Raw genomic sequence first — 24,802 nt, forward strand, 5'->3', positions numbered from 1 at the left:
TAACAGTGGTAACAAAAAACATTTATTCAAGTATCAAAAATGAAAACTATGAATAGACTTGAGAAAGAAATTTGACAGGGAGCACACACACGTTGTATTTAGACAACATTCACAGGCTGTAACTTGTTTAACTGGACAATAAAACACATTTGAGGTCGTTGCCAGAAACAGCAACAACAGCACTTGGACTTAATAAGTTACATTAAAAGGAACACAAAGACCTGTTGAGGATGGGGAAGACGACGACGTAAACAAGACTTCTCCTCGCCGATGCTTTTCATGCCTCCTTGCCATCCATCTGAGGGCAAATAAGCATACGTCAGTTCCCAGAAAGAAAACAAATTCTTTCAAGATGTGAGAATGTGGCGGCCCCCTTGTCTTACACAAGAGTCGTGTCCATTGTTTGATTAGAACACTCCTTTTCTTTGTCACTGCTGATTTTTATTTACATTTCATCAGTTATTTAACACACTTGGTGAATGAATGGGGGCTCTCACTCTGAGCCTCGCACATTGCAACGGAGTCCAAGTCTCCTCAACTACAGTAATTGATGTTTGCGTAGCACAGAAGCCACACTGTTCCCGTTCCACCCGCTTCTTTATGAAGCGACTTTCTAGACCTTCTGCTAGAACTTGGGTTTGCGCTCAGTAGGCCTGCACCTATTGAATATTTTTACAATCAAACTTTCTACAAATGTGGCTGGTAACCGGTTCAGGGTCTACCCCGCCTCCTGCCCATTGACAGCTGGGATAGGCTCCAGCACTTCCTGCGATCCTTGTGAGGATAAGCAGCTAAGAAAATGGATGGATGGATATTCTCCCAATGATCCCATTGATTAATCAGATAAAAACTAGATGGTGCAGTGTGTGTGCGTATGTAAGGTGCAGGCATTATTTTTGTCCACTTTAGGTAATTATCTTTATATTCTACTGAAATATCTGTGACTCGAAGTGTGTATTACAAGGGGGGATCTGACCTAACCTGGTGAGTAAAGTGGGCATGAGCAAATCAGAGTGTAAATTTGTCCGCGCATATCCAATCCATTTTTTTTTTAAATAAATCAAATAACCTGTAAGCTTTTAAATTTTAAAGGACAATGTTGTTAGATGAGTTTCAAATGCGGTTTAAGTGTTTTGGCATAGTACCTTATGGTGTACAGTAAGGTATAAATTACTAATAACGGAAATTCTAAAAAAAAAATAATAATAATGAAAAAAAATAAAAATGGGGACCCGTCAGTTACTAAGTTTTTGTCAAATGTCAAATTGTTTTGGAGCACTACTTGAGTATGACGATAATTACGTCGTTGCTGTCACATTATTACAACATACTGGATCAATGTCTGCTGATGGACCTTTTGGAATAAACACTGAAAAAACAAATAAAGCACTTTATGTCTATTAACGTGGGGATCTCTTGCTGCTTAGGATAAAGATATTTTTTGCACCACAACTCACACATTTGTCTTGTAGTGAAAACCCAAGAATACCCCAGAAAACGGGAGCCCTCACCTTCCTGTATCAGCACAAACAGAGGTGGGCTACATCTCGCTTTTCTAGAGGCCTTCAATTCTTCACTACTTTTCCAAGCACATTTCTAAATGAGTTTCTGTCGGAGCGGGGCTGTTACCTGAAGGCTACGTCCACTCTCCGAAGACTCCGGCGAGCTCCACAAGGACGGATCCTTCTGATTGGCTAATGCCTGATTGACGAACCGCAACATTTCTGCCAATGAGCTCGTGTGGTTTCTCGGGGTGTCCGGCCCAACCCGTTCATCATCTTCCTCCTCAGTCACAGTTCGCTCCGTGCTGGAGATCGTTTCGCCCACCTCGTAGGTGAGGGGGTCGAAGGAGAGCTCGGAGCTCGACGGCGGTTCGGTGCTGCCGAGTCCCTGCCAGCTTAGGTCTATCGTGTCTGAGCATGAGGACGACCACGGCTGCTGACTCAGCGCCTCCTTCAGTGTAGTCTTGAGACTCGGAGGGAGATCCAGGGACAGATCCTTGCTGCAACTCTGGAGCAGCAGCTGAAGGCCCGCATCAGATGGAGGGGAGGTTTTAGCTTGGCAGGGAAGGGAAGTTGAGGGTGAGTGTGGTGGGGAGATGCAATTGGCCGGACGCATCTCAGGAGAGGAAGAAGGGCAGTGAGATGATGAGGAGTCCTCTTGAGGGTGTAATAAAGGATGGACAGATGACACGGAGCTGAGGGGATTGTAGACAGAAGGATTTTGACGTTCAGCTGCTTGCTCCACACTAGAGATCTTGGCTTGGAGACGAGTCACCTCAAACTCCTGTCGTGGGATGAGAGGAGAGGTTAGCAGTGAAAAGTCATTCTATGGGATTGTCAGAGGTGGCAAAAGTACAGACACTAAAATCCAATTCTTATACCACTTTCACTCATTAAGGTCATAGGTCTGCTGGAGCCTATTCCATCTGAATTTAGGAGAGAGACGAGGTCAAGTTTTTAAAAATTCTGCTATTTGTCTACAAATCACTAAATGGTTTTGGTCTTGAATAAACGAAAGAAATGCCGATGGTTTAAAAACCCAGTAGGGCTCTGACATCGACTGGCTCAGGTCAAATAGTGGAGCGCAGAGTCCAAAGCAATCATGGTGAAGTAGCATTTAGCTATTATCCTACAAAAAAATGATTAAGTAGCCAACAGAGGTGACGTCAGCCCCAAGTGTGAGTGCTTTCAAATCTCCTTTTTCATACATTTCAGAGTACTTCCACTTTTCAATGACATTTCTTGCACCGTAAGATGTTTTGTCTGTACTTTTATTTTCTGTTTTTATTTCTTTGTATTTGAATGCTTTTCATCATGTGAAGCACATCGCGTTACCTTGTGTATGAAATCCACTATACAAATAAATTTGCTTTGCTTTGCTTCGAAGAGGTCGCCAGCCAATCGCAAGGCAGACGTAGACAAACAACCATTGACTGCAACCACGGCTACAGCTGTGCATACATGCACGCGTGCAGAAAGCCAAAGTGGTGGCGGAGGCGGAAAAAAATCATTGCAGCGTCTGTCAGGATAAAATATGTATTTTGATTCTTTTTCATTCAAATGCAAAAATGGTAATTCTGGGTTCGTTTTTTCAAAGCATGAATGCGGAGTGCTCATCTCAACCAATGTTGAATTTCTTCGTTGTTTTTGTCTTTTTTTCCATGTCATGTTGTCAATCAGAGCTTGACACTATTTTGAAAAAGAGTAGAAACTACAGATGTCTGTTTTCAAAGGAGGGGGTTAAAACAAAACATCAGAAAAATAAGTAGAGTTCAGATAACTGGAAAATGCACAGTACAGTAATAATCATACGTGATTTTTATTAAAGCGGCACGGTGGGGTAGCTGTAAAGTGTTGGCCTCACGCTGTTCTGAGGACCCGGATTCAATCCCGGCCCCGCCTCTGTGGAGTTTGCATGTTCTCCGCTTGCCACATTCCAAAAACATGCAACATTAATTGGACACTCTAAATTGTGAGTGTGGCTGTTTGTCTCAATGGGCCCTGCGATTGGCTGGCAACCAGTTTAGGTTGTACCCTGCCTCCTCCCCATTGACAGCTGGGATAGGCTCCAGCACTCCCGCGATCCTTGTGAGGATAAGCAGCTAAGAAAATGGATGGATGCACCTTACCTTGCTGAGCAGGGACTCACTGTTGGTCTCTATGGACCTCTGAGAGGAATCCGGCTGAGTTTGGAGCCAAGAACCTTGGACCCTGGTTTCTTTCAACTGAGCACGAAGCAGCTCCAGCTGGTTTTGGAGCTGGCTGTTCTGAGCCGAGATTTTCTCGTACAAATTACGAGTCCTCGCCAGTTGACGCTCGGTCTGCAGGAGCTTGTTCTGGCTCTGCTCTAATTGAGTCTGGAGATGACTGGCTTGGGCTTTGGTGAGGTCCAGCTCCACCTTACTTTGTTCCAGCTGTATCTCCTGCTGCTGGAGTTTAGAGGCAAGCTTCTCCTGCGAGGATGACATCTGCGAAGACACTTTGAGGAGCTGACCTCGGGTCTGTTGCAAGGACTCCAGCTGACCATGAAAAACAAAACATCACACATATTTGCATACTATGGCAGAATCAAGAAGACTTTTACTTACTGACACGTTTCATAGTTAGCTTAAACGTTTTCCACATAACTCGGTGGTTGCAAATGAGCTCCTAACTTTGATGTGCCGATGTCAACTCACGTACAACGTGGGCAGCAAGAGTGAAGCATTATACTTGCCCAATCAATAAGATTCTGATTCAGGTATTTTTGTTTTGCTTGATTGATAGTTAAGGCCATTCAATTTTTTTTAACATGGTAGTATTTTGTATTGTAAGTATTATTCAGTATATGTCATTATTGTTAATTCCAAAACATATATTTGACTAAAACTAGACAAAGTAGACTAGACAAACTCGACTAAACCACTACGTGTTGAAATGACTAATGTAAAGTAAACATTATCATCCAAAAGACTAAAACAATATCGCACCAATATACTGTACGTATTCAAACAGTCACTGAGAAGTAGGGCATTTGTGGCTGTGTCTCAACGTCTGATTGTAGTAATAATGAGAGTATGAAGAACTAACAAGAAACATGCAATGAAAAATGGGAAAAAAACAGATAGAAATAGACAATAATTGTTCAATATTACATAATGCAAAGGATATAGGAACTATCAAAGGATGTCACAATACAATCATGACTGTGTCCCAGCAACAACAGCGTTTAATTTGAGAACTGACGTCAAACTGAAAGAGTTTTTTCCCAGACTTTGTTCACTTATCATAATGCAGACCTTGACAATGTAATATGATAAAAGCTTCATTGCAAAATTCAGTTTAAATTACACAGGCAGGTCCGGGATTGAACCCTGGACCTCAGAATAGCGAGGCCAACGCTTTCCAGGTGATCCACCGTGTTTATTTATTATTGCCCAAATAACCATTAATACATCACAACTCTGGCCCCAAAACAGTTGAATATTAATTCAAGTTTAAAGATAAATGGTTAGACATGATTTGATTTAAGCCAGTGATTTTTAGGACACTACTGGTATGCACAGGTGGCACGGGGGCGCCCTCTGGTGGTCTGTGAAACAATCATGTTATAGTGGTAACATTGATCATCACGTTTTGGTTACATTAAGCTTTTGGGGACAATACATTTGCATTTACTCTTACAGAAGCGTTAGTTTTCAAACGTTTATTAGGTCCATCTTTTAACTTTCATGTGCAATACATTTTTATTGAATCATTATTTAAGTATATGAAGAGTTTGTTTTCAAAATGAGACAAAGGCATTTTTTTCAGATTTACGAAACTCGCACCAAAATTATCCATTCGGAGCTGGATAATTTTGGCGCGGGTTTCGTAAATCTGAAAAAAATGCCTATGTCTCGTTTTGAAAACAAACTCTTCATATTTTTTCCATATTTGTGTGTGGGGTTAATAATGTTACAGTGGCTTACAATAAGAATAAAAATACTTTTCAGGAATAAAATTGCTGCCTCTTTTTTTTTTTGTTGAACACTATCTCATTACATTTCTTTATTTCAATGTTGGTCAAAATGGTGGTGCTTGATGTAGAAGGCTTGACAACCACCATTTTGTAAAGTGCAATTTAAAGCGTCTTTGCATGAGAAGCAATTAGTGTCATGGATCATCATGTCAACGATTCCGCAAAGACGCTTGTTGGAAAAATTGTGACAATAAGTTATTATAGATTTCCTTTGTAATAAAATTGTTTTGCTGAAAAAATAAAATACAGATCTTATTTATCAGTATTAGCAGGAAACAGGTTTCACCAGAAAAAAGGAAGAAAATGGCTGCAGAAGACGACCAGACAGCGCAGTTCAATGGAAGCTACCTGGAGGACAACTTTGAGATGACTTCTGCCATACTTACTAATTCTAAAATGCTTACGAATGCTATTTCAATTACTTGTCTGTCACATTACACAATATTTGATTAAAACAATGATTCTGCCTTCCCATTTTTGGGGATGTTGTAATTGTGGAACCAAATGAAATTAAGCACTCCCGCGACCCTCGTGAGGATAAGTGGCAATGAAAATGGATGGATGGATGGATGGATGGATGGATAAATTAGTGAATAGCAAAGCCCAAAAATCTGTGGGGTTACTGCAGTTGCTTGTGATTGAAGTTTTCAACGGTACGGAATTGTAATATTTGATTCTCTCAAAGTGTATTGACAAGAAGAGAAACAAGTCTCAACATGGGAGGTGTGGCATACCTCGTTGTTGTGTTGATCCCGCTCCAGATCCAGCTCGCGCTCAAGAGAAGCGACAACGTTCTGCAACTTGGCCTCTGACTGGTGCCAGCGTGTCTCCTTCACGGCCAGCTCTTCCTCCGCATGACGCAGTCTGACGTCCTGCTCACGTATACACACATTAGATCCTCGACCACGCAGGATCTCGGCAGCAGTGAAGCTATGGCGTGCATGCAGACACCACATCAAGCTACTGAACGGTGGTTACCAGCTCCTTCTCCTGCAGCTTGATGGCGTCCAGTTGTGACCTGAGAGCTTCACAGTGACACTGCGCTTTTTCAAGCTCCTGCACTAAGGCCTGAAGTCTATGTTGATGGGTGTCCTGAAAAACAGCATCATTTACATTTAAGACATCATCTGCTGTGAATCTACTTTGTTGTCATTTATATGACAGAATAGCTACGCTATGTGTATTTCACTCTAAGTCGCTTTTGGTTAACCCACATCTATACTATACGGGTCTCTAAGCCGCTGATATCAGAATTTTGGCCTGTTAGGCCTACTACTGTAATGATCTTCTGACTGGACTCCTCAAAAAGAGTATTTCACAGCTGCAGCTCATTCAGAATGTTGCAGCTCGCGTTCTGACCAAAACAAAGTGGTCAGGGCATATAACTCCAATCCTAAAGTCCTTGCACTGGCTTCCAGTCACCTTTAGAATAGATTATTCTTCTAAGTTCTTCTCCTGATCTATAAATCACTAAATTATTAGGTCCTGAATACATGAAAGAAATGCTTATGGAATGCAAACCCAGTAGACCTCGGAGATCGACTGACTTGGGTCAAATAGTGGAGCACAGATTCCAAAGCAAACATGGTGAAGCAGCATTTAGCTATTTTGCTCCACAAATGGAATAAGTTGCCAATAGAGGTGAGGTCAGCCCCAAGTGTGAATGTTTTTAAATACAGGTTGAAAACTCTTCTTTTTTCTCATGCTTCTTAGAATATATCCACTTTTGTATCATATTACTTGCACTGTATGCGGTTATAATTGTCTTTTAAAAAAATATTGTTTGTCATTTTTATTGTTTTTATCATGTTTTATATTTTCATCTCTGTGTTTTCATTTGTCTTTAATCATGTAAAGCACATTGAGTTACCTTGTGTATGAAATGCGCTACACAAATAAATTTGCTTTGCTTTGCTTATCTTACAGCCACCTCTCTACTCTCCGTCTCACCCCCCTACAATCCAGAGGGGGGCGCTAGTTGGCAATGAGCCAAGTCAGGCATGTTGCTGTGGAGGATTCTGATCTGACCAACCGTGACAAGACTGATGACAACCACTTCTCCAGAGGGGACTACTTGCAGTGCGTCATTTCATTAAATTGACTTTCATGCTGTTTAAACTAATATTGTGCAGCATCATGACTGACATGTGTGAAGACAATGGTATCATTATTTCAGTATACTGTACTATACACATATTTTTTTTTAGGGTGGTGTGCCTTGCAGTTTTTGTTTTCTAATGTGAAGGTTGTCACATGCACTGTACTTTTTCCAATTTTACTCAAAATATCATCTTCTTAAATGCAAAGACATGGGAAATTGTGACCTGATTTGGTCTAGAGTTTTTTATTCGCGTGGCATTCCTCAAGTGCTTCCTGGTGTACCCAACTATACATACAATACTTAGTAGGGATGAGCCGATCCAACTGATCCGAATGAAGCTCGCCAACCCTCATTTCAATCTTGTGATTTTCATCTCATAGAGATCGGGAGAAAAAGATTGGATTTATGGAACTGTAAGGAACCGTAATAGCGTCTTTTTATGCAACTTTTCACATTAATTTTAGTACTGGTATCACGCTCCTGTAACAGACACGCATGCACTGATTCTATTGACCCACCGCAGCATTGAATATGGGAGCGACTCTTTGTCCCCTAAATTTGTGCATGTTTTCAGACAACAAAACACGATGCAAAAACATTTTGCCTCTAAGCCACTCAGGGCGAGCCGAAAGATATTTCTACTTAAATCTGCAAACCCTGATGGATAAACCAGCCCCGCTGAATTGCATCGTCACAGGGTTGAGAGAATGAAACATAGGAAAGCAATTTTGACACATTTAACTTCGCTCTAAGTACACGTTTAATAAGAGTGAATTATTTTGTGCCAAGACATCTTTTTGCACACTTGTTGCACTTTATGAGGTCATTTATCAAAAGTGTCATTTGTGAAAGAGCGGAGCCACAAACGTAACCACCAACAACGTAGCTGTATGGACAGTAGGTATTAATACACACCCTAAAATAATAAATAATAGAAATGTATTATTTAACATGCCTGCAGACAAAGCAACGCCCAAACTACGTTAAAGTGTTCATGGGCCTTCACACCAAATTGGTGCTATTCGTTACACCGGAACATAAAATGCATGAATACAATTACATGAAAATATTATTAGGCGCCCAGCACCTTAACCAGTAATGGGCTTAGTTAATATTCTAACTGCATTAATGTCAAGTGGCTATTTTTCGTGAATTTAATATCTCAAAATCCGATTCCGGTTTGTCTTGAATTATTGCAATGAAGTTGGGCCAGTATAGTACAAATACTGAGTACTTCAATATGCGCACTGTATCATCTAATTTAGAGCTTGTGTGCCCCCTGCCCAAGAATTTGCTGTTCTCCAACAAAGACCTAAAGGGTAAAATCCACAAGATGTGCAAAATATAAGAACCAAACCTTTGTTTCCTCAAGTTCCCTCTGGGCATCTCTCAGTTCTTCCTCTCTGGCCGCCAGACTGTGCTCCAGTGCCTTCACCTTGATCTCCATTTCCTGCTTGTGCTCTCGGATGGCCACATCCAATTGGCCCAGCTGGGGAAAACAGAGCGAGACGGCAGTATGTAAAAGTGTTGCCCAGAAAAAAATGCCTAATGTAATAACCGATGTTGTACCAGCGTTGCCCTCCGCTGGAGCTCCCCCTGTCTTTCCTTCAGGACACCGTCCATATCTAAAACCTCATGAGTCCTCTCTTCCAACTCCCGCTGGGCCTCACTGTCAACACGCAGGGAGACGCGCACACACATTACCTTATTGGTAAAACCATGTCAACATCTAATTTGCCAATGTGAACATTAGTAGACATCTATCATTACTATTTTTGTAAATGTGCATTTGTTCTCCATGTTGTACAGCAAGTGAGAAAGCAGATTACACTGCTGAGTTTAGCGTCATTATTGCACAAGATTATTAAAGCAGATTTTAAGGAGCGGGGTTGTTTTTGGACAGTTTTTTCCCCAGGGCTTTGAGGGACACTAAAGTGTAGTGTGTGCAGACCAAGGAACTGAACTCTTGCAGTCATACAATGAAATCTTTATATTGTTAATGTGTTCCCTTGAGTGCTTTGTGTACAGTAGGTGCAGGCATTAGGTTATGAAATAGTTAATTGCAGATCAATGGTACAATATGTACTGTCTTGAAATGGCAAACGATTATATCACAAAACCAATGTATGATCCAAAAGCTCAACATTTGTTATTACAGTATTACAAGACATTTTTCAGCTCAAAAGGAAAAGATTACATCATATAAAAGACGTGCATACTGTTACGTCACAATTGTCATATGAACTCAGTAAAAGTATAAAATTGTCATGATATGGTTTTAGAAAAGAACATTTGTTTCAAACATAGAACACATCAATGTAATGACTCCATCATGTCCGAGGAAGAGTTCACGAGGGAGCACAGCCTCACCTAAGCCGTATGCTCAGTTTTTCCACCTCCACTTGCCGCTCGTCGGCAATGGTTTGGGTCCTCTGCAGGACATCCTTGAGCAACTGGAGCTGGGTCAGAGTCTCGGCCAGCTCCTTTCGCACAATCTGGAGCTGGCTGTCTAGGAGCTGGACCCTCTGGACGCAGTTGTGCTTGTCAGCCTCGCAGCGATGGAGCTTCTCTTCCAGGTCCACCACTAAATCCAGGAAGATGGAATTGTGAGCGGGATGAAATAGAAGTGAAACTGACATACAAAGTTCCCCCACAATATCGCACTTCACCTTCCACAGCCCTGTTACATCCTTTTCTTTTGTTTTTTTTTGTGCTTTATTGTGTAATACTCAAAATATTGCAAAGATATGTGGTCGATAGTGATCACTTTTTTAATAGGTTTTAACTACGGAGGCTCCATACCACTTTTTTCAAACAAATACCTAATAGCAGCCATCACAAGTACCAGATACCTTAAAATAAGGTAGGTATCAGGCCAATATTGTTACTCAGTTATCCTTGACCTACAAGTTTAATTCATTCTGTGACTGAACTTGTATTTTCCTCATTGAAAACAGTTGAAATGTCATTAAAACATTGCAGGGCCTGGAAAAAAACACCACTTTTATATGTTTTGAATAACTAAAAGAGTATTGTCATTAAGACAAGTCACGTACAAACACTGCAGTACATTGTGTTTTGCCTGTTCCTTTAATTAATCCAGCCATCCATTTTCTTCGCCGCTTATCCTCAAGAGGGTCGCTGGGAGTGGTGGAGCTTATCCCAGCTGTCAGCGGGCAGGAGGCATGGTCCACCCTGAACTGGTTGCCAGCCAATCGCAGGGCACACTGAGACAAACGGCCACACTCACAATCACACCTTGGGGCAATTTAGAGTGTCTAAATAATGTTGCATATTTTTGGAATGTGGGAGGAAAACCGGAGTGCCCGGAGGAAACTCACGCAGGTGGATCCGGGATTGAACCCGAGACCTCATAACTGTGAGGTCAACGCTTTACCAGCTGAGTCACAGTGCCGCACCTTTAAATAGTTTTTTTTTTTTTTTAAATCAAGTTATCAAATGACAGACATTTAAAAATCGTAGGAAGAAGTAACAACAGTCTCCCACCCGTACCTCAACCTCTTTATGATTCTATATAACTATTACTTTATGTGAACATTGTTATGACACTATAATATGTAAAATAAGCAAGGAACAGGGTTAATACTATTAAAAGTTTTTTGTTTTTTTTTTAAGTGATTTTCAAGTCAAACTCCCATAATAAATGGGGTATTTTCTTACCCAGATCATTCTTGTTTTCGAGCAGACTCGTTGTTTCCTGCAGATTCTTGTCCATGATGCTGATCTGAGACGTCTTGATGGTAACATCCTTCCGCAGACGCTCCAGCTCTGACTCTTTAGACATGAGTTCCACTTGGTAGCTTTTCACATCTGTCGACACTTGGCTTTCGGGATAGTAAGAAAAAAGAGGTTCTAATCATAAGTAATTTCTTTTAACAATCACATACAACATGAGCATTTTACGTAATCACAAATATTAAAAAACAGGCATAACATTCGATAGATTGAATCTTATTCGCCTCACCTTATCATGAGCACACCACCCATCTTAAATATAAAGACCACCCTCAGTAATTGTCAGGGACGCAAAAAAAAGAAAATAAAAATTACTTCATGTGTCAGTGGATTTTCCTGTGGAGCCAGCAGAAAGAAGTGTCTTTCAACCCAAGACGATGCTCACTTATATGCGCACACACATTGGTGAACAAGGGAGGCCGAGCAAGGGGGGCCCTGTCACGCCTACTGTCATGCCATGTAATCATAAGACACAAGGATAATATCATCAAACGGGACAATCTATTTTTATTTAATTGTTATACGGAAATACCTTGCATAAAAAATATTTGGAGTACATAACGGGCGAAAAATAAAACACCGACAACAAGCTGTTTATGAAATCTGTATATATACTTGTGATGGCAATGCTGTTCTTACTTGAGCATCTCGGACAGTTTGATGTTCTTCTCCTTCATGTCATGGAGGTCCTTGTCTTTCTCTGCATCGCCTTCCCGTCTGGTCCTCACCTCATCCTGCAGAGATGCTCGAGTTCGTTCCAGTTGATGCTCCAGAGTGGATACCTCCGTACAAGAAACCACAATACATCTTTCTAGGAAATTTGGGTTGTACAATTTTGAATTCCACTAAATATGGGGCTGGGGGGAGATACACCTCCAAAATTGCAGTTGTGCAAAGAACCTCAAACCTCAGTTACCCCAGCACGAGAGCACTAACTCTGTCGGTATTTGGATTTTGCTAAGCTGTGTTAAGAAAAATGCAGAAAATATGGGCAGTTATGTCATATAGGTAGCATCATTGCAAGACTATTGCATTTTTTTTCCGAGCAACACCATCGACCAGAAACCGCATTATCATAAAATTCTTATTTCTACATAATTCAGGGTAAAAACATTTGCTAAAGGTTTAAATGAACTAGGCATTTTAAAGAGATTTTGTACAAAATTATACTAAATTCACATGCAAATGGGTTGCTTGACATCCGATATTCTTTCAAATCAAACACTTATGTAAGTTTTCTTATGAACTGCAATGTTGGCAATTTCTTATGAATTTGATACAAAAAAATATTCATTTACCAACAAAATGATGATTTACACTACAGTTAGAAAGTAATCACAGAACTTGAATTTCCCCAGATGCTTATTCCAAAATGGATTTGATTTTCTTGCCATCAAACTTCTACACACATCCATCCATTTTCTACTTTTTCACTTATCCTTACTGCCTCACTCTAACTCACAGTTCTGAGGAACTTTGTTCAAATCTGGCCACACAAATCCTATAATGAAAATGTGAATAAATATACCATACTTTAAAAAAAAAAAATATATATATATATATATATTTTGCAAAGGCTGAAATTTGAAAAAAAGTTGAAGCGCTGTGAATACATTGTGGATTCATTCTACATACCAAACACTCACGTAACCGCCATCCATCCATTTTCATCAAATAAACATTGCTTGATTATTTAGTGTGCAATAATATCAGCACAGATGCTGTTTTTTAACAAGTGTAGAACATGCTGTTTATAGCTCAGCTTGCTGAATGGGTACCCTTGTCTTGGGACACAAGTTACAAGCTACTTGTGTGCCATTTATGCGATCACAAGATTTGACTGCAAGAAATGCTTTGTTATGTTTCCCACATTACACACTTCGAGCTCTAAGAGAATGCTGCATGAGCAGCTTGGTCATCGATTTGCTAGTCAGACCACAGTCACCGTAGTTCATAGGTTTATGAAATTCGGTTACATAAGCAGAAATCGAGGCTCATGGTGTGCTTCGCATTTTATTGAACATCAGCATTGGGGTCTTTTCAAAACCATTTCTACATAAAATCTGAGAAATTGATGGTGGATTTAGAAAGATGTCAGTGAAATATAGAAATGCCTTCAAAAGGCAAAAGAGATCAGGCCAGTGGAAACACATTGATATAAAATGGCAAGCGGCAAGCAATTTCTGCCTTATCACTCCTTTTTTTTAATTCCCCCAAAAGTTCAGACCAATTGGTGTTACGGTGGTAACGGGTCAGCCACTGTCAGTGATTTCTGTAACAAAATACAGATAGTCCATAACATTTGACAGCTCTGCGTATCTGTGTTATAGGTGCCTTTAAGAGGTGGGGTTTGGTGGGGCGACAAGCTAAGATGACTCCAGCTCCTATAAGAGTGTGCTCACTGTATTTATGCATTTTGCATTTCTACACCTCTACTCTGTGCTTCAGGTCAGCTGACGAGCTGCTCCTCAAGGTGCCAAAGTTTACGCGGAATCCTTTGATTCTATTGCTGGTCCAAAATAATTGAATGAGCTCCCAGTGAAAATCAGACAACTGTCCTCTCTTTTTGTTTTAAAACCCGCTCAGAGAGACAGTTTTATTCCCTGGCTTTTAGTGATTCTGTCCATGTTGTGTCTTGAGTATTTCAAGTTTGCTTAATTTTTTTCTTAAATTATCATCTGTTCAGGCGGCACAGTGGCTCAGTTGGTAAAGTGTTGGCCTCACAGTTCTGAGGACCCAGTTTCGATCACAGCCCCGGCTGTGTGGAGTTTGCATTGTTCTCGCCGTGCATGCGTGGGTTTTCTCTGGGCACTCCAGTTTCCTCCCACATCCCAAAAACATGCAACATTAATTAGACACTCTAAATTGCCCCAAGGTGTGATTGTGAGTGCGACTGTTGTCTGTCTCCGTGTGCCCTGTGATTGGCTGGCAACCAGTTCAGGGTGTCCCCTGCCTCCTGCCCGTTGGCAGCTGGGATAGGCTCTAGCATTCTCTCCTCGTGAGGATAAGCGGCAAAGAAAATGGATGGATGGATCACCTGTTCAAGGCCGACTGGTGAGCAGATCTGCCTCACAGTCACAGTTCTGAGGACACAGGTTCAAATTCAGGCTCTACTGTGTGGAGTTTGCATGTTCTCCCCGTACCTGTGTGGAGTTTCTCAAGATACTCCAGTTTACTATGGCATCCCCAAAACATGTACGGTAGGTTATTTGAAAACTCTAAATTGCCTATGGGTGTGAATGCAAATGGTTGATTGATTGTATGTGTCCTCTGATACAGCATGGGAACCTTATATTGGCAAATACAGTTCATCGTAAAAAAAAAAACAAAAATAGCACTTACCTGTTGCTGCAACTGACTTTGGCTCTCCTCCAGTTCTGCCATCCGGGTCGAGCTATCAGTCAGCATCGTCTGCTGCTGCTGCAGAGACAGCTGAAGCTGCATGTTTTGCTCACTGGAGCTTTGAGCCACCCGAGTGATACCGTGAATCTTTTCCTGCTGTGAAAACGCCTGAAAGGGGGGTAACGAGAGAATAAGGGGAGCAGAGGACCAGAGATTTATGTCATGTTAACTTGGAAGAAGACAAACAGGAAATAAAGGGGTTCATCTATCTATGCCGGCGTAGGCAGTATAATTAAATGGGCTTTCGCCAGATGGCAAAAGGTACACTCAGCTTGTACAATCATATGTTGTCATTTCTACAACAGAATGAATTTCTTTGTGTTCAACTAAACATGCCTGGATTTCACATGGAGTGAGCATATTTGTAAGAAAATTGAGACAAGATCATCATTACGTCAATACTTTTTGTGACATTCTAGTTTGGTGGTGTGCCCTGAGATTTTTGTAACGTCAAATCTGTACCTCCACTCAATAAAAGGGAAGGCAACGTTCCATGCAGGGCAGGGAAATGTGAAAAGCGGTGGCTGCGTACCTCGTCTTTAGATCTCTGCAGCTTGGATTCATAATTTTTCTTCATCTCCTCCATCTGCTGAAGATGCCACGTCAGCTCCTCTCGGCAGGCTGACAGAGAAGACTGGAGCTCACACTCCTGATGTGTGCACAAAAAGTCAACGTCAACACTCGCAGAATAAGAAACTTTTAAAGATAACACTGTAAATACTGGCGTATTAATTGTTTCTATACAATTAATTGGACCTCTGGAGCTCTTGGCCACGCAGGATGTGTGAACTGAAATCAAGTCAATCTTTTTTGGTTATCTTTCTAAAATGTGTCTGTAAGCAAGTCTTTCTGAAATCTGATGAATTGTGACATCACATTGCTATGGTTTCATAATCCAGTGATGGCTTTGCCTAGGCGCCATCTGAAATTAGTCTCCAACTCTCCAATACTACCACAAAAAGTCATAGGATTTGGAAAAATGTGGTTTCGAAAAGTTGCTAAATATCATGACAAAGTCGTTGCCGATATAGATGCGGGTGCAATAAGATACTGGTTTAATTTGTTGTGAACACACTCTTAACTCAAAAGATTCTCAAATCATTTTTCCCTATTGAAATAAATAGGAAATACTATTAATCCATTCTCACCCCCCCCCCCCAAAAAAAAATAATTGTAATGTGTTTTTTAATCCAAAAATTGCACAACTTAAATAAAATGTAGAGAAATCAAAAGTGATTTTGGAATTTTTTTGTTCAATTCAACGTACATCTTGTTGCTTCTTCTTTTGGGGTGCACATTTTGGCAACTTGCAGTTTCATATACAGTAGATATACATGAAGATGGGTCAGTCCTCAGTAAGTCACACAAATATTAGTGGTTCTTTCCATAGGATATAGAATATATTCCTGTGAGTATTGTTTTATATGTCGAAATGTATTGCTCCACCGTTTGTGTTCAAATACCCGTTGTTTATAGTGTAATAAAACCGCCACATGGATGTGATTCGCTAGCCCATCTGCGGTGTTTCCCATTTTGTATGAGCATTAAGCTAGAAAATTTAAAGGCGAAGGTATGTGCCTGTTTTAAATACACACGTAATTGTCTTTCTTTGATTTTTAGTTTGATGGTAAACTTAAATCCGGAGAGGCAATAAAAGACGTGAAACCTATTCTTTGGAGAATTGTTCACCCCAAACTGCTGCCAAGTTGAGTTCACTTCCACCGTAAACTGCTTGCATCTCAGGTTTTAGCTCACAAGCCAGAGGAAAATCCACTAAATGATGCTTCAAACCTCGAAAAAGTCAAAAGTCGGGTCACTCGTACAGGGACGCTAGGCCATTAGGCCTAAAGAATGTGAAAACGGAAGAAACTATTGATTTTCACCTCACGTTTCGACAATATACCAATTGTTCTTGTTCATTCATCCTTCAAACAAAGTGTGTTTACATTCTCTGTTCAAGCTCATCTCCAAGATCACGGATTAGTATTGCAGTATTGCAGAATATTCTTTCTACTGACCTTGGTGGCAGACTCGGCTGACTGCTTTTTTAAACTCTGGAGCAACTCTTCATTGTGTCTTGCTTCAATCTGCTTCTCCTGGTGCCAAAACAACTGTCATCCACCCATCCACAAACAGCTCATAGAGCTTCTAGTAAATACAGCTTGCCTGATAGGAGTCCTTATACAGTACCTGTGTGAGGTGTTCTACGGAGGTCTGGAGCTGTAAAGCCATAGCCCGAGCTTCGTCCTTTTCTCTCTGGAGAGAAGTCAGCTCCTGCTCCATTGCCATTACCTGAGAACGAGCTTCTTCCACAGTTCGCTGTAGCTGCAAACGAAAGAAAAAAAATACCTTTACATGTACTTTTACTGTAATTGTGCACATTACACGGTAAAAAGTACTGCATGTGAATATAGCATTAACTGCTTTTCCCCTTGTTTTAAGGTCACTGACAGCCTTGAAAGATACAAAAATGATTAACATATTTTTTATGCCTTTATTCATTCCATCATGATGCAAATATGCAATATGAGGATACAGTTAATCACGTATACACTATTTGACGTTGAGGAATGTTAAAACGAAATACTGTACAAATTTAAGTCACCATCTCAATTCTGTGCTGCTGTGCGGTGCATTGCTGACTTTGTGACTGTTGAGTCTTCTCCAAAGATTGCTGATACTCTCTTTGCTTTTTGCTCATCAGTGTTTGAAAGTGTTGTAGTGCACAGCTCTTTTCCTGTGTTAATGCGAGAAAAAAAAAAGCTTAGATGAGTGAAATGTGAACTACTCTTGGAACCACAAAAAATATGGACGTTCCTTAAAGGTCAGGTGTCATGAAATGAATGATTTTTAGTATGTTATTAATGAAAAAACGGCAACCAGTATGGACCCATCCGTTTTTTCACCACAAAACATAATTTTGACGTATATGGCTTTTTGCAACTCCCGCCGTGGAAATCCTCTCGAGGGATCTGTTTTCGAGAAGAAGCAGGAAGTGACGTACAGGGCAGTAGCGCACTCAAGCAGTCTCGTATGTTTATACAAGTTTTACCTGCTGGAAGGTAGCTCGTTGTTCCTTCGTGTTAGCCAAAATGCCGGCTCGCTGTATTGCTGGATATTGCTCGAACATTCGGGAGGATGGAATCGGTCTTAACACTTTTCCAAAAGACCCGGTTCGTCAGGAAAAATGGATTCCACAGGTGCAAAGGACAAGAACTTTGTGGGTTCCAAATGACAGGTAGGTGTGAATACAGCTACTAAAAAAAAAAAATAATAGTTGGGGGGACGTAATCCATAAGTCAGGGGTGCCAAATGCGTCGATGTGCCACCCTGACCGAAGCCGTGAGCGGCGGACGCGGCTCCGCCGCAGTGGCTCATCTCCGCCTCGCGGAGGTGGAGCAGATGGGGATGCTGTTTGGCTGCGGCGGCGTCGTCGCTCACAGGCGGCGTTGATATATCACCGCCATGCGGAGGTGGATCGGGCAGGGAGGTGGTTTGGCCGCGATCCGCATATCATCTAAACATGGCTCAAAATGATAGGATAATATTGCCCCGGTCACTTCACTCGGTTGTGAGATGTTTTCTTCTTCAAAAAAAATCTCCCGTGTCAGAAAGGGGCGTGTTCGTCTCCCATAGTAGGGGTCACAGCGTGTTTTCAATGGCGAATATCCCACTCTGACGTCACGGACAGAAGATGCAGCCAATATGGCTACCACTTGAATGTCAAATGAGACATCCGCAACTTTGCGCATGGATGAGGCGCTCTCCGCTCATATTTTTTTTTCCATATAGGCATTGAAGTGAATAATGTTATATGTATTTTTCAGTACAATAGCTATTTCAGAATGTTTATAGGCATGACACTTGACCTTGAAATAAAACTGTAATATGCTTTGCACACAGAAAAAAAAAATCATCTGATGAAGGCAAAGAACCTTCCATCTGCAGCAAACCGTTGGGATTGAATATGATAATTACACAACTTTCTAGTGAGTTAGCATTTATTGCACATGCATTTAGAGATTAGTTCAAAGAAAAAATGAGCCAATATACACAGGAAGGCGAGTTTGCGTAGTACCTGCAGCTGTTTTTCCAACTCTGTATTCTTCATTGCAGCCTGAGTGTAGGCTGCCGTTTTCTCCTGCAACTGTTTTTCCAGCGCAGAAACTCGGGCGCTCTTCCTCTTCAACTGAGTTGAAACAGAGAACAAAATAAAGCTCAGGAGAAACTGTGAATCCGCATAAGAATACAAAGTGCCAAAATGTCACATTTGCTGCATGGCCAAGACAAGCTGAAACAGAATGACAGAAAAGTGGCCTTACTTCTTTCTCCGAGGCTGTGGCTCGATTAGCTTTGTCAATCACCTCCGTCTGGAGGTTCTGGTAGTGGGAAGCTCTTTGGGCCAAAGAGGCCCGTAGGGAGGAAATCTCCTCTTGGGCTCGGCTCACACAGTCTCGAAGCTTCTCGACCTGGCTGCATTGTTTAGTTCGCTCGGCCTCCTTTAACTGAAGAACTTGTAACAGTTGCTGGTAACCTTCACCTGAGAAAAGAAGATGATAAAATGATTGGAAGGGTTGGAGTGTATGATGTCAATATGACTGACTGCCTTGTGAATTATTTGGGGCATGTACCAAATGTGGTGTACCATGCCCATTCTTGGTGCGATAATAAAAAAACGAGTTCTGTTTGTTGTTTATTTTTTGTTTTATAAGTTCAGAGATGCCATTGTGAGACAAGCGGATAGCATATCTGCTTCACACTTCAGTGGGTGGGGGTTGAATCTCAGCTGCCGCCCTCCTGTGTGGGGCTTGGATGTTCTCCTCATCCCGGCGTGGGTTTTCTCACAATACTCCAGACTTCATCCCAGATTTCAAAAACCTGACTGTTAATCGAGTCAAAAACAAAATCTGGGGAAGGCAAACTTTTTGTGCTCAAGTGCCACATTTGAGTTTCAAAATTGATAAATGGGGCAGCTGATTCAAAGAGGAGGTTAAAAAAAAAAAAGTTGGTACAAAATATTTCTTAAATTACCGCTGAATTATCAGGAAATTAGGTCATTTTAAATTTACCATAGTAATGTTTTTATTTTTATTATTAATTAATATAATGTTTTTTAACCATTATTGGTATGAATGGTATATAAAAATGCTGACCAAAAAAAAGAAAAACTTCTAGGAGTCCAATATACCAGGTAAAAGCTTCATCATCTGTGCAGTTCTGGAATAGTCTACCGGGGGCAGGATGCAAGGCCTCACACACAACGGTCCCACAGCATCCTAAAATGAATACAGTCAAGCCATTACATAATATATTAACTTATTTTGACTTGATGCACAAGATTCAACAAATAAGTTATGAAACACTTATGAGGAAATCATGTGAGGCATAAAAAAAAAAAATATATCTCTCCACCTCTCGGAGATGAAGCAGGGATAATATGGCCTCCAGGCTGGCGGTCTCTGCTTGGCTCTGCTGAGCTGCACGGTGGCTCTGGGCTAGGCCCAGCTCCTGGTTCTTGGTCAAAGTGCGCAGGTCTTCCAGTTCCTTGCGCAAAGAATCCAGCTCCCTGCATTCTGCGTTGCGGTCCGTCAGCTGACTCTGAAGTTCCGAACTCCGCCTTCTGGCATCCTCCAGCTGGGCCTTGAGGTCGGAATGCTCGGCAGCTGAATTCTTTCCCTGCCTCGCTTCCTCCTTTAGCTGGCTGTGAAAACCGTGAGGAGGTAATGATGAATTAGCAAAAATCACGACAGGAGCAAGTGGAATTAACACGCATACCTGATTGTATGACTCTGATCGGCTTTCTCTTTTTCCAGCTCAGTACACTTTCGTTGTAAATCTTCTTTTTCTCGCAGAGATTCAATCAGATTCTCTTTTGATTGTATTTCATTCTCCATCACCTAGAAAAGACACAATGTGGTTGTTTATATTGGCCAAAAATGTTCAAACTTTTTCTACTGAGGAAGAAAGAAAAATGAAAGGAGGAGGGAGGCCCACGTTAGCTCGTGTTTATGAAACACGCTAAAACCAATTTAATAATGGTGTAGGCCAACTAATACAAGCAAGGAAATGTATTTCAAATAAACTAAATCTAAACCTCAGAATATCCATCAATCCGTCCTTTTTCTTAGCCGCTTAGCCTCACAGGGGTCACGGGGAGGGCTGGAGCCTATCCCAGCTGTCAATGGGCAGGAAGTGGGGTACACCCTGAACTGGTTTCCAGCCAATTGCAGGGCACATCGAGACAAACAGCCGCACTCACAATCACACCTAGGAGCAATTTAGAGTGTCCAATTAATGTTGCGAGTTTTTGGAATGTGGGAGGAAATCGGAGTGCCCACAGAAAACCCACGCATGCAGGGGGAGAACATACAAACTCCACACAAGCTAATATACAGGATATTTAAACAAACAAACAAGTAAATAAATAAATACATAAATAAGAGACTTCAGTTTGGTGAACTTCTCAGGATTATTTCTTCAAATATGTTTTTACTCTTCTTTGGCTGTTTGTGTTGCCATCAAAAAAAGTTAAACGGATGCTTAAAAAACACAGTACAGTATTAGACGTTTTACAGTATAATGGTAGCAGTTTCACTCTGGATCACAATATTTTGATGGACAACCTCAGAGGCTCCACTGTATCTGACTAAAAATGTACCTTTTGAAATTTAATGTCAACAGTGGCCTTGTACTCTTTGAAAGCGGCTTTGAGTTTCTCTGCATTTTCAAGGGCTTGGTTTCTTTGCTGCTCCGCCCTGTTAAAAAATAAGACAAAACATGAAGACTACAGTACAAATATATCATCTAGTAAATTAGATAAAAAACAACATGCATTTTCAGCACAACTATATATAACCTAAGCCCAAAAATGTGAACTATGATAAAATTACAAGATTGTTGAATCCAAACTCAGGTAAAAGCCACGAGTTACCTTTTGCACAGAGCGGTCTTGCTGTCCAGTTCTTCCCTAAGTGTGCTTAGTTTCTCTGTCAAAGTTGTTACCATAATGTCACTGTGAGCTGCTTCCTCCTGGCAACGCTTTGCTATCAGCTCTGCTGCCCTGGAAAACAAACATATAATGGCCTTGAGGATATTCAGAAAGTAGGTGGAAAAAGGAATACTGTACTAACACCAAATGTGGACAACTATCATAACACCTGCACAAGACCAGATTGTATAAAGTTTTCTAATAAACTCCGTGCTCCAATAAACCTTAGATTATTTCATTCACTTGAAAAATCATGGAAAAAAAGTGATTCACTGCCCCACCACCCCAGAAAAGAATAACAGCAAGAGCCACTAATTTATTATCTTCACAATAAGTGATAATTAGCACCAAGCATTGTGCTAGATGTCTTTACCACAAAACTCACCACCTGCACAGCAGACATGGCATCTGTAAAGCTGACACCTATTGCGGAGTTTAATGTTGCTTGCTTATTAAGTATGGAACACTCCTGAAGAAAATGTATTGCATGTTTCGGCACTAAAAAAAGTTTACGGACCAGGAAAAAAACATAATTTATAGGAAGTGTGTGGTCTGATTGTGTGAGTTATGCAATGAAAATATATAGCAGTATAAATTGAATGACTTGAGCAATTTCAATCAGTATCGTAAATTACATTTTATGATGAATGAAATAATAAATAATAATAAAAATAAAAAGAAGACAAGAGTGCCGCAATGGAATAAGTACACCCACCAATATACGATTATGGTATCTATGATATATAAATTTGTACACTACCATAAAAATTGGTTGTTAATTGAGAACGCACATTTAATTTACTGCATTTTGTTTGATGATAGTTTTAATCATGACCATTTTTACTGAGCATTGTTCCAACAGTAATTGGATAAAACAATAATTACCTCTCCCGAAGAACATCTTTTTCACCCAAATTGTTTTTAATTCTAAAAGTTTTGAACGTCATAATGTTTGAAATGTGCTCTTCAAGAACTGGTGGTGGACGGAAGGGTCGGTAAGGTAGCGGCGGGATGCAAGAAGGATGAGGAGGCCGACAAGCGATAAGGTTGTGTTGTGATGCTGGATTCAAGCGTTAGGGAGCGCCAGAAATCATAGAATGTGGCTTTAATTAATGTGAGCAGTACTGTGCAATTATTATTATTCTTTTCCTTTCGGCTTGTCCTGTTATTGATTTACTCCATTGTTGAATATAAAGCACCACTATCTGGCCTGGCATAATGACATTTATTGCATATGATAAATCCCTCTATGGTTATATAAACAGACATATAAAACATATAACAATACAGTAGGTGTCAAATAGGGTAATATCATGCATGTCATGACTTACTTTAGTTCTTTTGCTTTGGTCTCCACCTCTGTTTCAAGATGACAAATCTGCTCATTCACAATTGACAGATTGTTTGCAGATACCATCCTGGAGCCTCGCAGGTGTCCCTGAAAAACAAAATAATTACATAATTAATAAAATATATGCTTTATTTTTATTTATTTTTTATTTTATTCACTGATACATGTGATCCAAACAATTCGGTCAAGTCTTCTATCAAAAACTGCATGGCGAAAACAGATAAATTAACTACAGTCTCGATATGTTTAATGATTTTTTTTTTTTTAACCTGAGAGCTGGAGGATAGGAGTTCATATGGTGTCGTGTCAAGGTCACTGATGAGTTGGACATCATCCATGGCCAAACGGGCATTTTCTTGTCGTGCATAACCCATCTTCCGCCTCACAGAAACAGACTCCATCTCATGGACGGCATGAATTGAAATGGACTGACTCAGGATGGACACAAGTGTGAATTAAAAATGATTTTCTGGTTTTTAGTATAGATACTAGATCATTACACATTAACCAAGACTACTGTACCAACCAATGCAAAATGGAATACAAAAAAAGCGTGAGAATCCAACAACTCACAAATCAATTTAAATGACAAGTATTGGGATTTCAGTGCCAACTTACTACAAACGTATAAAACATTAATTGCTACCCAGCTGTTGTCCCTCACGTCCAGGGAATTTCATTAGGCTGTCTGGACTGTTGAATCATCTTCATTGGATGTAGTTACATGCAACCAGCTCAGTGATGAACAACTTTTACAGGAGTAAGGGGTCAACTGCTCCAATCCGTTGGGTTTAATACCGAATACACAAATGCAAAAAAAAAAAAAAAATTGTCCATAACGGTATTTGTTGAACACTTTCAAGAACAAACAATATATGATTGACAAAGCGATGGTAACATGTCAGCACGCTAAATGTAAACAAACGGCGGTCGCTAATCAACAGGTGGTTAGCCGAGAGACGTAAAGTCGCAGAGGTCTTTTAAACGTAAAAGCTACAAAGTAACCAATCCGGCCATGGTCCTAAGATATATACTAGCTTGGTGGCATTTTGTTCTTGTAAAATAAAAACAAAATATACTAATTTTAATTCATCGTCTCGTTCCGTTTTCTCTTAGCATTAGCCACAAAAATCTTGAAAACTTTGTCTCCGCCCATGCTTTTCTTTAGTCCGTTTTGGATTGGATAGAGAATAACTGCTCACAGAATGATTGGTTGAAATGTTTGTCAATCACACAAGCCGCGAATAGTAGCGGAAGATTAAAATAGCCAATCGCAATCACGGAAGCCAATTGTGAAACAGCCAATAACAAACGCGGAAACTGACCGTAAAGTACAGCCCGCCTTTTAAAACCAAATTGTCGCTTTTATTTTATCATTTTGAAATAATAGTTTTAACCTGCATAATGATGGTGATTGATCATGTAGCGCAAGGCAAGACAGCATCTACTTTTATTTCAAGTGAACCACTGTTTAGCTGCAGTGATTCGGTTCTCAAACGAAACGACCGATGCCCCTAAAAAACAAAATATGTCCAGGTGAGTTGGACTTGAGTATATTAAAATAATTCAAGTGTGGTTTAAGGCTCATGTTAAACAAAAAATAATAATAACACGAGTGTAAGTAATCACAATAAGTGTGTGTGTTTTAAAACTAATCTCAACAACACAGAAATCCCAGTTAAATGGAGAAAAGAAACAGTAT

The 24,802-nt window shown here is 40.5% G+C and overlaps 1 protein-coding gene across 7 annotated transcripts; it reads right to left on the reverse strand.

Moving 5' to 3' along the window:
- Positions 1-24,246, reverse strand: ccdc18 (coiled-coil domain containing 18). Of its 7 annotated transcripts, none has more exons than XM_061839867.1 (25): positions 23,747-24,246; positions 23,370-23,501; positions 23,081-23,187; positions 21,693-21,821; positions 21,420-21,516; positions 20,537-20,658; positions 20,174-20,462; positions 19,950-20,037; positions 19,084-19,301; positions 18,840-18,950; positions 17,367-17,498; positions 16,952-17,086; positions 16,780-16,857; positions 15,294-15,410; positions 14,702-14,869; positions 11,999-12,141; positions 11,285-11,448; positions 9,974-10,187; positions 9,173-9,272; positions 8,961-9,092; positions 6,481-6,594; positions 6,237-6,374; positions 3,632-4,021; positions 1,630-2,286; positions 1-298 (listed from the first exon to the last, which is right to left on the reverse strand). In XM_061839867.1, exons 2-25 carry the CDS (start codon positions 23,499-23,501, stop codon positions 278-280), a joined length of 3,996 nt encoding a protein of 1,331 aa, XP_061695851.1. In that variant the 5' UTR covers positions 23,747-24,246; the 3' UTR covers positions 1-277. The 7 variants fall into 7 exon arrangements, with proteins under 7 accessions (XP_061695851.1, XP_061695849.1, XP_061695848.1 ...); XM_061839865.1 differs by having other exon boundaries at positions 23,370-23,528; XM_061839864.1 differs by having other exon boundaries at positions 23,719-24,246.
- Between the last annotated feature and the right edge of the window lie 556 nt (positions 24,247-24,802).

Source organism: Syngnathoides biaculeatus, chromosome 13, assembly GCF_019802595.1.
Source record: "Syngnathoides biaculeatus isolate LvHL_M chromosome 13, ASM1980259v1, whole genome shotgun sequence".
Lineage (NCBI taxonomy): Eukaryota > Metazoa > Chordata > Actinopteri > Syngnathiformes > Syngnathidae > Syngnathoides > Syngnathoides biaculeatus.